At 43.2% G+C, this 13,501-nt stretch overlaps 1 protein-coding gene across 2 annotated transcripts in view; it reads right to left on the bottom strand.

Moving 5' to 3' along the window:
- The window catches only part of LOC133618476 (collagen alpha-1(XI) chain-like), a 189,095-nt gene that overhangs the window by 107,983 nt on the left and 67,611 nt on the right, over positions 1 to 13,501 (bottom strand). The window contains exons 6-9 of one of the 2 annotated variants that reach the window (XM_061978861.1): positions 12,942 to 13,031; positions 9,944 to 10,027; positions 6,633 to 6,941; positions 5,176 to 5,241 (exon numbers count right to left, since the gene is read on the bottom strand). In XM_061978861.1, the coding sequence (XP_061834845.1) occupies positions 5,176 to 5,241; positions 6,633 to 6,941; positions 9,944 to 10,027; positions 12,942 to 13,031 (549 nt within the window). The remainder of the gene's footprint in view (positions 1 to 5,175; positions 5,242 to 6,632; positions 6,942 to 9,943; positions 10,028 to 12,941; positions 13,032 to 13,501) is intronic. The other variant, XM_061978862.1, reaches the window with a different exon arrangement.

The raw sequence follows: 13,501 nt of genomic DNA on the forward strand, positions 1-13,501 counted from the left end.
TTGATGCTGAGTGCCAAGCAGGGAGGTAACGGGTCCCATTTTTATAGTCTTTGGTATGACTCAGCCGGGGTTTGAACTCACAACCTACCGATCTCAGGGCGGACACTCTAACCAGTAGGCCACTTAGTAGGTAATAGCATACTTGCTAACCCTCCCGAATTTTCCGGGAGACTCACGAATTTCAGTGCCTCTCCCGAAAACCATTCTCCCGAATTTCTCCCGATTTCCAGCCGGACTTAAGGAACGCTCCCTCCAGGTCCGTGCGGACCTGAGTGAGGACAGCCTGTCGTCACGTCCGCTTGGCCAACCAAAAAGTAACCGCAGAACACTATACCGTATAGTGTTCTGTTCTGTGAGTGCTCTGTTGTACGCGTTAAATGATGTCTTATATGTATTACAGCGCAGTTTTTGTCTATCTATATAGCTATTCATCCCTTGTTCACCACCTGGAAGGTGAGGGGAGCAGTGGGCAGTAGCGGTGGCTGCGCCCGGGAATCATTTTTGGTGATTCAACCCCCAATTCCAACCCTTGATGCTGAGTGCCAAGCAGGGAGGTAACGGGTCCCATTTTTATAGTCTTTGGTATGACTCGGCCGGGGTTTGAACTCACAACCTACCGATCTCAGGGCGGACACTCTAACCACTAGGCCAGTGAGTAGGTAAGAGCATACTTGCCAACCCTCCCAAATTTTCCGGGAGACTCCCGAATTTCAGTGCCTCTCCCGAAAACCATTCTCCCGAATTTCTCCCGATTTCCAGCCGAACTTAAGGCACGCTCCCTCCAGGTCCGTGCGGACCTGAGTGAGCACAGCCTGTCGTCACGTCCGCTTGGCCAACCAAAAAGTAAAAGCAGAACACTATACTGTATAGTGTTCTGTTCTGTGAGTGCTCTGTTGTACGCGTTAAATGATGTCTTATATGTGTTTGATATGCATTACAGCGCAGTTTTTGTCTATCTATATAGATATTCATCCCTTGTTCACCACCTGGAAGGTGAAGGGAGCAGTGGGCAGTAGCGGTGGCTGTGCCTGGGAATCATTTTTGGTGATTCAACCCCCAATTCCAACCCTTGATGCTGAGTGCCAAGCAGGGAGGTAACGGGTCCCAATTTTATAGTCTTTGGTATGACTCGGCCGGGGTTTGAACTCACAACCTACCGATCTCAGGGCGGACACTCTAACCAGTAGGCCACTTAGTAGGTAAGAACATACTTGCCAACCCTCCCGAATTTTCCGGGAGACTCCCGAATTTCAGTGCCTCTCCCGAAAACCATTCTCCCGAATTTCTCCCGATTTCCAGCCGGACTTAAGGCACGCTCCCTCCAGGTCCGTGCGGACCTGAGTGAGCACAGCCTGTCGTCACGTCCGCTTGGCCAACCAAAAAGTAACCGCAGAACACTATACTGTATAGTGTTCTGTTCTGTGAGTGTTCTGTTGTACGTGCTAAATGATGTCTTATATGTATTACAGCGCAGTTTTTGTCTATCTATATAGATATTCTTCCCTTGTTCACCCCCTGGGAGGTGAGGGGAGCAGTGGGCTGCAGCGGTGGCTGCGCCCGGGAATCATTTTTGGTGATTCAACCCCCAATTCCAACCCTTGATGCTGAGTGCCAAGCAGGGAGGTAACGGGTCCCATTTTTATAATCTTTGGTATGACTCGGCCGGGGTTTGAACTCACAACCTACCGATCTCAGGGCGGACACTCTAACCACTAGGCCACTGATCCATCTATAAAGATATTTATCAAGACTTCCGTCTAGAACAAGGCAAACAACAACACGGCGGCTAATCTTGGTACTATCTTGACAGCCACAATCCTAGTTGACCAACTTTACTGAAACAACTTTTTGAAGCACTTCAACTCCTGGCTCATCAATACCACATCTCCGGATTTGGTGTGTCTTTGACGTGAGTGATATCAAAAGACGAGACTCACCACTTTGAGTTAACAAGATTGCTATCAGTTTTCAGCAGCTGTCCGAGCAATGCGAGGTGGAAATTAACTCTGTTGATGCACTTCATCTCTGACATCATTAACTCCACATTGTAGTGGTGAGCCTTTGGCGTGGGCAATATGGAATGACAACGCAGGACACGCAATGCTAACAACATGAATTGCTAACACCACGGCTAATGGTAAAACTTGGTGAAGTTGACCAAGTTTTTGCAGAACAACCTACGCCCGTGGTTTCAGCACATTGAAGCCCAACTCTAACTTTGAGGAATTACCCAGAATGTGATTAGGTATTTACACGTAGTGGTCGTGTTGTAGTGGCCAGGTGACAATGATGCTTGGAGGATCTTTCAGGCTACCTGTGAGAACTGTACTCTACAGTAGAACGCAATCAACGCTACTATATTGGGTGACTAAAGTGTAAACGTGACTGTATAGTTGTTTTTTCATGTTTACTGGACTCTATGTTGAAAACATATTTAGAAGGTTTTCTTATGCTTTATGAAAATATTCCATGTATCCTATTTCGCAGAAATTTGTTGTTGGAATAATCATGTATATATATTATCACACAACTTTATGCTTAAGGGTCGTTGCTATAGTTATTATCTGTATTTTTGTATCTGTGCAAAGCTGGCAATCCAAAAGATTGCCAGCCGTCGCTATCAGTGTTGTGTCCAGACTCGGCCTGCTGACTGCCAAGGCCGAACATCGGGTACCGGGACGCAGAAAAAAGCAGAGACGGGGCGATAGCACCGGCGTCAACACATTTGCATTTTTGTATAATCATATATTGTGTCTAACTGGAGTTGTCGAGATTACCCTCTTCCATTAAGCGACAGCTTCAGTGATGTAACAGGGACCTTCCAAATAAATAGAGGAAGCACGCGGGCTGGACTTTTAGAACGTAGTTTGGATCTGTAACTAGAATACAGCCCAAATAACATGTCTCCTCAACTGAGCAAAATTTAATTCTGGTCTCTGCATGATTCCTTGCTTCTCGTCTGTTTTAATAGATGTCATCAGTGTTTGAACCTGACATTTGTTTAACATGGTCAGGTTGCGATAAACGACTGTACTACAAAAATTCAAGTCAAAGATCCTCTATATGACTCCAGCGATGCGTTGTTGTTCGGAATCTGACTTCTCTTTGAACAGCCTTGTCGTGAATAGCTAACAATATTTTTCACACCTGACATCTGTGATGTTTATGTTAAGGTTAGCTGTAGTTGGCCAGTTAGAAACTTGCTAATGTCAAACGACATATCTAATATTCCTGACGTTTCATATAGTTGATGTTAATTTTAGCCAGTAGCTAACCAGTTATTAATCTGTTAAAACAATTATACTAGGCAGGTTACATTTAGACGTATGCAGGAACACCATATTCATAGAAATGTAATATTATTAGAAATATGTTAAGCAAGGAATTATAAGGTGCTGTTTTTCAAACAACATTTTTCAAAGCAAAAAATATAACAACACCAGCTTATGTTACCATCGGTTGTTTGACAGATCATAGTTGTTTGAAAATTGTCTATATTTTTCACAATTATGATAGAATATACATTCAATGACAGCTAGCGCTAACTATCCAAACTGCTAATATTAGCTAACAACACATAAAGCTAATATGCATGCCTGTGTTACATGTGTACGTAATTACGTCATTACAGTATAAAATACATTGGAAAGTTGGCGCCCTATAGGCATCTGTGTAAATGTTGCAAACAGCCCCTTTAAGCAAGCGGAGGTAGCAAATATGACTGGAATTGCAAACCAAAATACTTCTGTGAATGAATGCGCTAACACATAATTGGGTAATGCCGCATTTGAGAAACCTAGGAAATAGGAAATATCCCACCTGGAGCCAAATGGGTGGTCCGAACTTGAAAGCATTTGAAGGCCATGTAGACAAAAAGTGTCTGACAAACTTGATTAGCTTTAGCGTGGTTGTTAGACTGATGCTAACAGTAAATCAAATTACTTTACTGGTACTTTATTGGCAGTCAGTTGCAGTTTTCCTTGTTAAAAACCGCAAATATCCAACTTCCCAGTTTTATGGTATGCTTGCTAAGGTTACTTAATGAGCTACTAGCATGACACACCATACCAAATATTTTTGACATTCATTTGAAATTTTTTTGGACAGAATTTCTAGGCGCAGTCAGGGCTTTGAGGGTATCTGGTTTGGTGGCTGCAGGATTAGGTCTCTGCTTTTTGCAGATGATGTGGTCCTGATGGCTTCATCTGGCCAGGATCTTCAGCTGTCACTGGATCGGTTCGCAGCCGAGTGTGAAGCGACTGGGATGGGAATCAGCACCTCCAAGTCCGAGTCCATGGTTCTCGCCCGGAAAAGGGTGGAGTGCCATCTCCGGGTTGGGGAGGAGATCTTGCCCCAAGTGGAGGAGTTCAAGTACCTTGGAGTCTTGTTCACGAGTGAGGGAAGAGTGGATCGTGAGATCGACAGGCGGATCGGTGCGGCGTCTTCAGTAATGCGGACGCTGTATCGATCCGTTGTGGTGAAGACGGAGCTCTCAATTTACCGGTCGATCTATGTTCCCATCCTCACCTATGGTCATGAGCTTTGGATTATGACCGAAAGGACAAGATCACGGGTACAAGCGGCCGAAATTAGTTTCCTCCGTCGGGTGGCGGGGCTCTCCCTTAGAGATAGGGTGAGAAGCTCTGTCATCCGGGAGGAACTCAAAGTAAAGCCTCTGCTCCTCCATATGGAGAGGAGCCAGATGAGGTGGTTCGGGCATCTGGTCAGGATGCCACCCGAACGGCTCCCTAGGGAGGTGTTTCGGGCACGTCCGACCGGTAAGAAGCCACGGGAAAGACCCAGGACACGTTGGGAAGACTATGTCTCCCGGCTGGCCTGGAAACGCCTCGGGATCCCCCGGGAGGAGCTGGACGAAGTGGCTGGGGAGAGGGAAGTCTGGGCTTCCCTGCTTAGGCTGTTGCCCCTGATACCCGACCTCGGATAAGCGGAAGATGATGGATGGATGGATGGAGTTTAAAGGGGTGAATTTGTAAAATGTAAGTCAATATTGCTAATTTAATATTGAATGTAAGAATATTTGTGTTATTTTAGCAAGAAGTAGTACAGCTGTAGTACGCTAAAAGGTGTATCCAACAGACTTTAGCAACATGTGAATGCTTTGATTGAGAAACAGTTAGAAGAACATGAATAATAACCTTTAAAGCAAACACTTACAGGCTCAATAACGGCGGGTTCTCCCTTCTCTCCTTTCTCTCCCAGGTAACCTTGACTTCCTCCCACCTGTGAAAGAGGGGACCCACACAATGAGTCGTCTTTAACATCGCAATGCAGGTTTATATTCTACGGACAACTTCAAGGTGAGACCGACAGGAAGCAGATGCGCTGACGGGTGTGCCCACTTGCTTATTACACTGAAGACAGTAATAAAAGTGCTAAGAAAAGACTATTACTGTTCTGCCTGCTTCAAAAGACTTTAAGGTAGTCTGCTTGGAAAAAAAAATAAACCCTAGGAATACTTTAGGGAGAGGCTATAATTTTGATGTAGGTCAGGCTCCTATTTAATTGAGTAAGCTTCTTGCAACAAGAAAGAAGCACAAAAAAAAAAGTCAGAGCCCGACTGAGCGGCCACTGCTAGGGGTCGTTACCTGACACTATCCATACAATGACTTCACATGAGAAGAATCCCCCAAACCATCAAAAACAGGGTGTCCAGTGGCCACTTTAAAAAACTGCTTGGTAGAGTGCTGGAGGGCTTGCGGTGTTCAGGGATTGTGGACCGGAGAGCAGTAATAGCACGTTGGAAATTAAACTGAGGCAGTGAGATCTGGAGCCAGCAGCCAGACAGCTAACTTTGTCACTTCCTGCTTGGAGAGAATCATGATCCTGAAGGCCGGGCAAGTAGCCAACATAGACACTGGAAGATCTGATTTTACATCGATTTGATTTAAAAAAAAACAACAACCATCAACTAAGTACTGGTGGCGTCACAAAACAGGTCATCAGGGTCAAGGTGTTCGAATAATTATGTATATATTATCACACAACTTTTATGCTTAAGGGCCGTTGCTATAATTATTGTCAATTGTGCTGAAGTGGTATATTTCTTTGTCTGTGCAAAGCTGGCAAGCCAAAAGATTCCTGGACACAGTGTTTGTATCCAGGAACGGCCTGCTGACTGCCAAGGCCGAACACCGCCGTGACGCAGACAGAGCAGAGACAAGGCGATATCACCAGCGTCAATACATTTGCATTTTCTGTATAATCATATATTGTGTGTAACTGGAGATGTCGAGATTAACCCCCTTCCCTCAGCGACAGCTTCAGTGATGTAAACAGGGACCTCCCAAAAAAATAGACGAAGCACGCGGGCTGGACTTTTAGAACGTAGTTTGGATCTGTAACTAGAATACAGCCCAAAACACGTGTCTTCTCATTGAGCCAAATTGAACTCTGTCTCTGCATGATTCCTTGCTTCTCGTCTGTTTCATGGATGCCATAAGTGTTTGAACCTGACACATGGGGTCACATCAGTGTTGACAAGGAGGTCGACAGCTGTGCGATCTTAGAAAGATAAGATTTGCTGCATTCAGAATGCATCAAAGTACAATCCGACACCAGCAGAAACAACAAACGCCCCTCCAAAGAAACATTCCCTCCATTATCCCACTTACGCCGCTCTCTCTGAAGTCTGTCTCGGCCGGAACGCCGGGACCGAACTCATCCTCATCGCCCGTGGTGGTCGTCTTGGTTTCGGTGTTGGTGCCGTAGTCGCCGTAGTCGCCGTAGTCGAAAGGCTTCTCCACAAACTCCTTGTTATCGTATTCCTTCAGGTCGTACTCCTTAAAGTCGTAGCTGTTCGTGCCGGCGTCCACGTTGTCGTTGGTGTCCACCGCGGCGACGGTTTCCACGGCAACGGTGGGCTCCGCGCCGACCTGTTCCACGCCGGTGACGTAATCGTCGACGTTCTCCTCTTCGTATGTCTGGGATGGATCCGGCAAGGGTAGTTAGGAAAAACGTAGATATTGACAATACATTTTTTTTTATAAATAGAGAACTAAAAATAGCATGAGCATATATCTAACTAAAGAGTCAAAAACACGTGATTTTCCTGGCGTGATGTTAAAAAATCAATGGGAGTGACTAGTCAGCCATTTTTGGTTCCAAAACCAATTAAACTGACCAAATTTGATCCCTTTATACGACCATATACTGTCCCAATACAACTGTTTCATTCTTAATACAAGACTATTTTGTGATGTGGGATGTTAGAAAAGGTTTGATCAAGTGAAATGAGTCAAACAGAGAACAATGGTAAATATGAAAAACACTAACCCATTAATCAATAACCGTCTTAACTTAGACTGCCGATATTATCGGCCGATAAATGCTTTAAAATGTAATATCGGAAATGATCGGTATGGGTTTCAAAAAGTAAAATTTATGACTTTTTAAAACTGCGCTGTACAAAGTGGTACACGGACGTAGGGAGAAGTACAGAGCAGTTTCGTCTCCCAGTCATACTTGCCAACCCTGCCGATTTTCCCGGAAGACTCCCGAATTTCAGTGCCCCTCCCGAAAATCTACCGGGGCAACCATTCTCCCAAATTTCTCCCGATTTCCACCCAAACAACAATATTGGGGTCGTGCCTTAAAGGCACTGCATTTGCGTGCCGGCCCAATCACTTAATATTTAAGGCTTTTCATACACACAAGTGAACAGCCATACAGGTCACACTGAGGGTGGCCGTATAAACAACTTTAACACTGTTACAAATATGCGCCACACTGTGAACCCACACCAAACAAGAATGACAAACACATTTCGGGAGAACATCCGCACCGTAACACAACATAAACATAACAGAACAAATACCCAGAATCCCTTGCAGCACTAACTCTTCCGGGATGCTACAATATACATCCCCCGCTACCCCCTAATCCGATATCAACTCCCGTTGATATCGGAATCTGTAATTAAGAGTTGGACAATATCGGAATATCGGATATCGGCAAAAAAAGCCACTATCGGACTTCTCTAGTCTTAACTTATGGTGTCTTTAAGTGGAGGTGTCATTGGATTTTTTTTGGCTACACCTAATGGCCATGATAATCCATTAAGTTAAGAAGCTCATGATGCAGTATGGTAAACCACGTGGACATGTTTGTTACTGGACATTTTCTAATACGCTTCACGCCTTGGAGAGTTTGTATGTATAAGTAATATGCAGCTATAATGATTCGATACTTGTTTGTATTGACACATGCGGTATTTTAGACTGCAATATTGTTCAATTAAGTATACTTATTATTTATGTCTAGCTCATGTGCTATTGCAAGCCTGGGCAATTATTTTGACTCGGGGGGCCAAATTTAGAGAAAACATGTGTCCGGTATATCTGATTTTTAGGAACACTAATGCAAAACGTCAAAATAAAGTCTGAATGCTAAAAACGTTACGACAGACCACCTTAAAAAAACGGCATTTACCCTTTTTGTACTGAATGAGACACCCAGAATGTACATGAAAATAAAGAATGTTGGATTTACAATATTAACTATGACGGATAAAACACTGAATATTGACAACATACGAACGTCACACCCCCCCTCTTCATCGGCATATTTTACAATCCAGCGAAACGCAACAAAAATGAAACAAACACAGCGAAATATGAACGCGAAGGGTAAAAGACAAAATCCCACCTACAATCTGATACATCTAATAAATCACTAAGCTTTAGAACTTTGTTGTAAAAATCTCCTTCCGCGTCTGTCCCTGAAACCCAAATTGCAACTAATTAGATGACCAAAGTAACTAATTAGATGACCATAGTAACTAATTAGATTACCATAGTAACTAATTAGATTACCATAGTAACTAGTATATCATGCAAAAGCGCAGATTCCAACCATTGAAATACTTTGTATAGTTCAAGACTTGCAGCTACACTTTCCATCTTAAAGATCTAAAAAAATTATTTGGGAATGTCCGGCGAGCCAGATTGAAAAGCTTAACGGGCCGCATGTGACCCCCGGGCCATAATTTGCCCAGGTCTGTGCTATTGTGTACTTAGCTGTTGTCAAGATGATAGCGTCGCAGAGCTGCTTGTAACTGAGTTTGTATCGGACATTTTAGATGTAAGCGGATATCATACGGCATTTGTTATTTTACCGAGATCAGACCAATATCTGATATAAATCTGGGATCGGGACATCCTTTCTGTATACTCGTTGTCATTACCATTTCTTCAATATTCAAGGAATATTTAAACGGCATATGAAATAAGTCTGGTCAATCCAGAAGTATTAGTCTGTTCATTTTGTGCTGTAGACAAATGTTTTATGATGCCAATGAGAAACTACCATTGATAGTCAACAAGACGTTCAAGCTAAAATACGGTATGGAACCTTTAACAGCTCTTAGTAAAAGATTTCAATGACGGTATGTATGTATTTGAGATAGTATGTACAATTTTGACCCTCTAAATTCATAGTCATACACCCAACTTTTGCCACCACAACTGGACTATCTATCTACTATTCTAAAATTGCAGACAAGCAGCCATATTGTCTTGCTTTAACCCCCCAAATGTTCCTCTTTAGTCTGCTGTTTATGTTTATGGCAGCTAAGCACAACTTGAGGCGGAATCTGCCAAATTGGGTATATGTCAAACATTTTTTTGAGGGGAGGGATTGCTTTCTGTCTCCCGGCTTTTAATGCTTCGATAAAATGACGACGTTTTGCCGCTGCGGCCTTTATCCTAAGCCCTCTTTACGACATTGTTTCGTTTCTCATGGGAAGGAAAACGGTAGCATAAGCAGATTCACGGTCGTGAGCAAAGCCGGGTTTCGACCACCAGAAACGATCATTAACGTGCATTTTGGAAACCGCTGATGACGGCGGAATCATGTCTATGTGTTAAATAATAACAATCTAATGCAAATGGAAATTACGTCATTTTTGGATTGACAGTTTGAATACCTGGCCATTTGTGGGCGCTTCGGGCTGACTTCCGTCCACGATGGTGTAGTCGTAATCTGTGAAGTAGTCGCCACCCACGACTGTCTGCAATCAGAGCAGCAAAAGCAAATTTACTATTTTCCTATCACAGCATTGTACATTTAAAAAAATGCATGCGATTAGAATAGACATTTAAATACATTTGGGTGAATTTTCGGATGTATGCCTTCTTCTTAACAAGATTGGAGAACTTTTTTTATCTGAATGTTCTGAAGTCCCGTTTTCATACCTGTGTCATATTGACAATGCAAAGTTGACATTATATTGTAACAGTTAACTCCTTAAGACGAACACAACAGCGTCTCTGCTGGTTGCAGTCAGTACTGCGCTCTCTCGTCTCGTCTCGATTACTGTAACGTATTATTTTCGGGTCTCCCTATGTCTAGCATATTCAAGATTCAAGATTCAAGATGATTTATTGTCAATTCTTAACATGCACAAGACACACAAGAACTGAAAAGTATATTTTCGGCACAGTCCCACTAAGAGCAGACATACGTTACAGGGAGACAAGACGAGACCGCCGACGGAGCAGCCATTTTTACGGCGCTTCTTAAAAAAGGGTGAGAAAAAGGTGATATTGGGAAAAGGGAGGAGAGTAAAAAAAAATCAGTCAAAGGCTGGATCCACAAGAGGGGGTCCAGACTGAGTCCAAGGGAAAAAAACCTCATTTGCAATGCAAACATAAACACGTTACATTTAGTCACAACAAACTCACAACAGAGGGAGGGGAAGTTGGAGCAAACAAGCGGTGGTGAAGGCGTTGGTTGGGGAAGGGGCGGGTGCGTGCATGTATGCCCAATTAACTTGGGTGTGATATTGAAATGTATGTCTAGCATTAAGAGATTACAGTTGGTACAAAATGCGGCTGCTAGACTTTTGACAAGAACAAAAAAGTTTTATCATATTACACCTATACTGGCTTCCTGTGCACTTAAGATGTAACTTTAAGGTTTTACTACTTACGTATAAAATACTACACGGTCTAGCTCCATCCTATCTTGCTGATTGTATTGTACCATATGTCCCGGCAAGAAATCTGCGTTCAAATAAATTATTAGTGATTCGCAGAGCCCAAAAAAAGTCTGCGGGCTATAGAGCGTTTTCTATTCGGGCTCCAGTACTCTGGAATGCCCTCCCGGTAACAGTTAGAGATGCTACCTCATTAGAAGCATTTAAGTCCCATCTTAAAACTCATTTGTATACTCTCGCCTTTAAATACACCACCCTTTTAGATCAGTTGATCCGCCCTTTCTTTTCTGCTCTGCCCCCCCTTTCCTGATTCGGTGACCACAGATGAAGCGCTAGCTGTCCAAAGTCGGGACCCAGGGTGGACCACTCATCTGTGCATCAGTTGGGGACATCTCTGCGCTGCTGACCTGTCTCCGCTCAAGATGATCTCCTTCTGGCCCCACTATGGACTGGACTCTCACTATTATGTTAGATCCACTATGGACTGGACTCTCACACTATTATGTTAGATCCACTATGGACTGGACTCCCACTATTATGTTAGATCCACTATGGACTGGACTCCACTATTATGTTAGATCCACTATGGAATGAACTCTCACACTATTATGTTAGATCCACTATGGCGTGGACTCTCACACTATTATGTTCGATCCATTATGGACTGGACTCTCACACTATTATGTTAGATCCACTATGGACTGGACTCTCACACTATTATGTTAGATCCACTATGGACTGGACTCTCACACTATTATGTTAGATCCACTATGGACTAGACTCTCACACTATTATGTTAGATCCACTATGGACTAGACTCTCACACTATTATGTTCGATCCACTATGGACTGGATTCTCACACTATTATGTTAGATCCACTATGGACTAGATTCTCACACTATTATGTTAGATCCACTATGGACTGGACTCTCACACTATTATGTTAGATCCACTATGGACTAGACTCTCACACTATTATGTTAGATCCACTATGGACTGGACTCTCACTATTATGTTAGATCCACTATGGACTGAACTCTCACACTATTATGTTAGATCCACTATGGACTGGACTCCCACTATTATGTTAGATCCACTATGGACTGGACTCCCACTATTATGTTAGATCCACTATGGACTGGACTCCCACTATTATGTTAGATCCACTATGGACTGGAAACTCACACTATTATGTTAGATCTACTATGGACTGGACTCTCACACTATTATGTTAGATACACTATGGACTGGACTCCCACTATTATGTTAGATCCACTATGGACTAGACTCTCACACTATTATGTTCGATCCACTATGGACTAGACTCTCACACTATTATGTTCGATCCACTATGGACTGGACTCTCACACTATTATGTTCGATCCACTATGGACTGGACTCTCATACTATTATGTTAGATCCACTATGGACTAGACTCTCACACTATTATGTTAGATCCACTATGGACTGGACTCTCACACTATTATGTTAGATCCACTATGGACTGGACTCCCACTATTATATATGATCCACTATGGACCGGACTCTCACAATATTATGCTAGATCCACTCGACGTCCATTGCACCGGTCGCCCAGGGTGGGGGGTCCCCTCATCTGCGGCCCCCTCCAAGGTTTCTCATTGTCATCCCATTGGGTTGAGTTTTTTCTTGCCCTGATGTGGGATCTGAGACAAGGATGTCGTTGTGGCTTGTTCAGCCCTTTGAGACACTCGTGATTTAGGGCTATATAAGTAAACATTGATTGATTGATTGATTGACTATCTTGCTTCAAGACCCAGTTAAATCCAACACATTAGACACAGTGGTTGTTGGATAAACTCTTAAAATTCTCTGCATCAGTGTCCCCAATACAATCCCAAGCAAAACTAAAAACGAAATGAGGAAAAGAGTGCGAGACACAAAAGCTGGAGAAGAAGTCGTTATTCATGACATCCGCCATGAAAACTGTATTAGTCAAAGCAGTACCTCGGTTTTGGCTCCTTCGGTTGGGGGTAGTTCAGTGGTTACCTGTCCTTCACTGTAGTCATAGAACTCCCCATAGTCATAGTTAGTGTACTGTCGGGGGAAAATACATAGGAAGGGGGCAATCAATAAGTGCCGTCATGTAAACAGTATTTACATGGCATGAAAGAGCAAAGCAACAAAAACATTCACTTTCTGGCCATGCTGTTTTAGAAATAGCATGATAAAATCAAACCATCCATAATGACATATGGATGAAACAAGAAAGTCACACTTGAAAGAATCCTGAAAAAACAAGATGCAATGCGGTCAAACGTTATACCGTTGGTTTGAACGGCAACAATAGCCCGAGGCTTTCCATTAATGAGCCCCCATTAAAATAAATGTGCTGCCCTTGACTCATTGTGGGAACGGCAGCAAAATAGCAGGCAGTAAATTAGTTATAACGCAAAATAAATGTGTGGCCTGAGAATTCTAAAACAGCCCACATAAATGGAGTCGAAAATAACCAGCTCTGGGGATAATGTTGCTGTTTATTTACAGCTTAAAAGTCAAACCGCCCA

The sequence above is a fragment of the Nerophis lumbriciformis genome, linkage group LG19, assembly GCF_033978685.3.
Source record: "Nerophis lumbriciformis linkage group LG19, RoL_Nlum_v2.1, whole genome shotgun sequence".
Lineage (NCBI taxonomy): Eukaryota > Metazoa > Chordata > Actinopteri > Syngnathiformes > Syngnathidae > Nerophis > Nerophis lumbriciformis.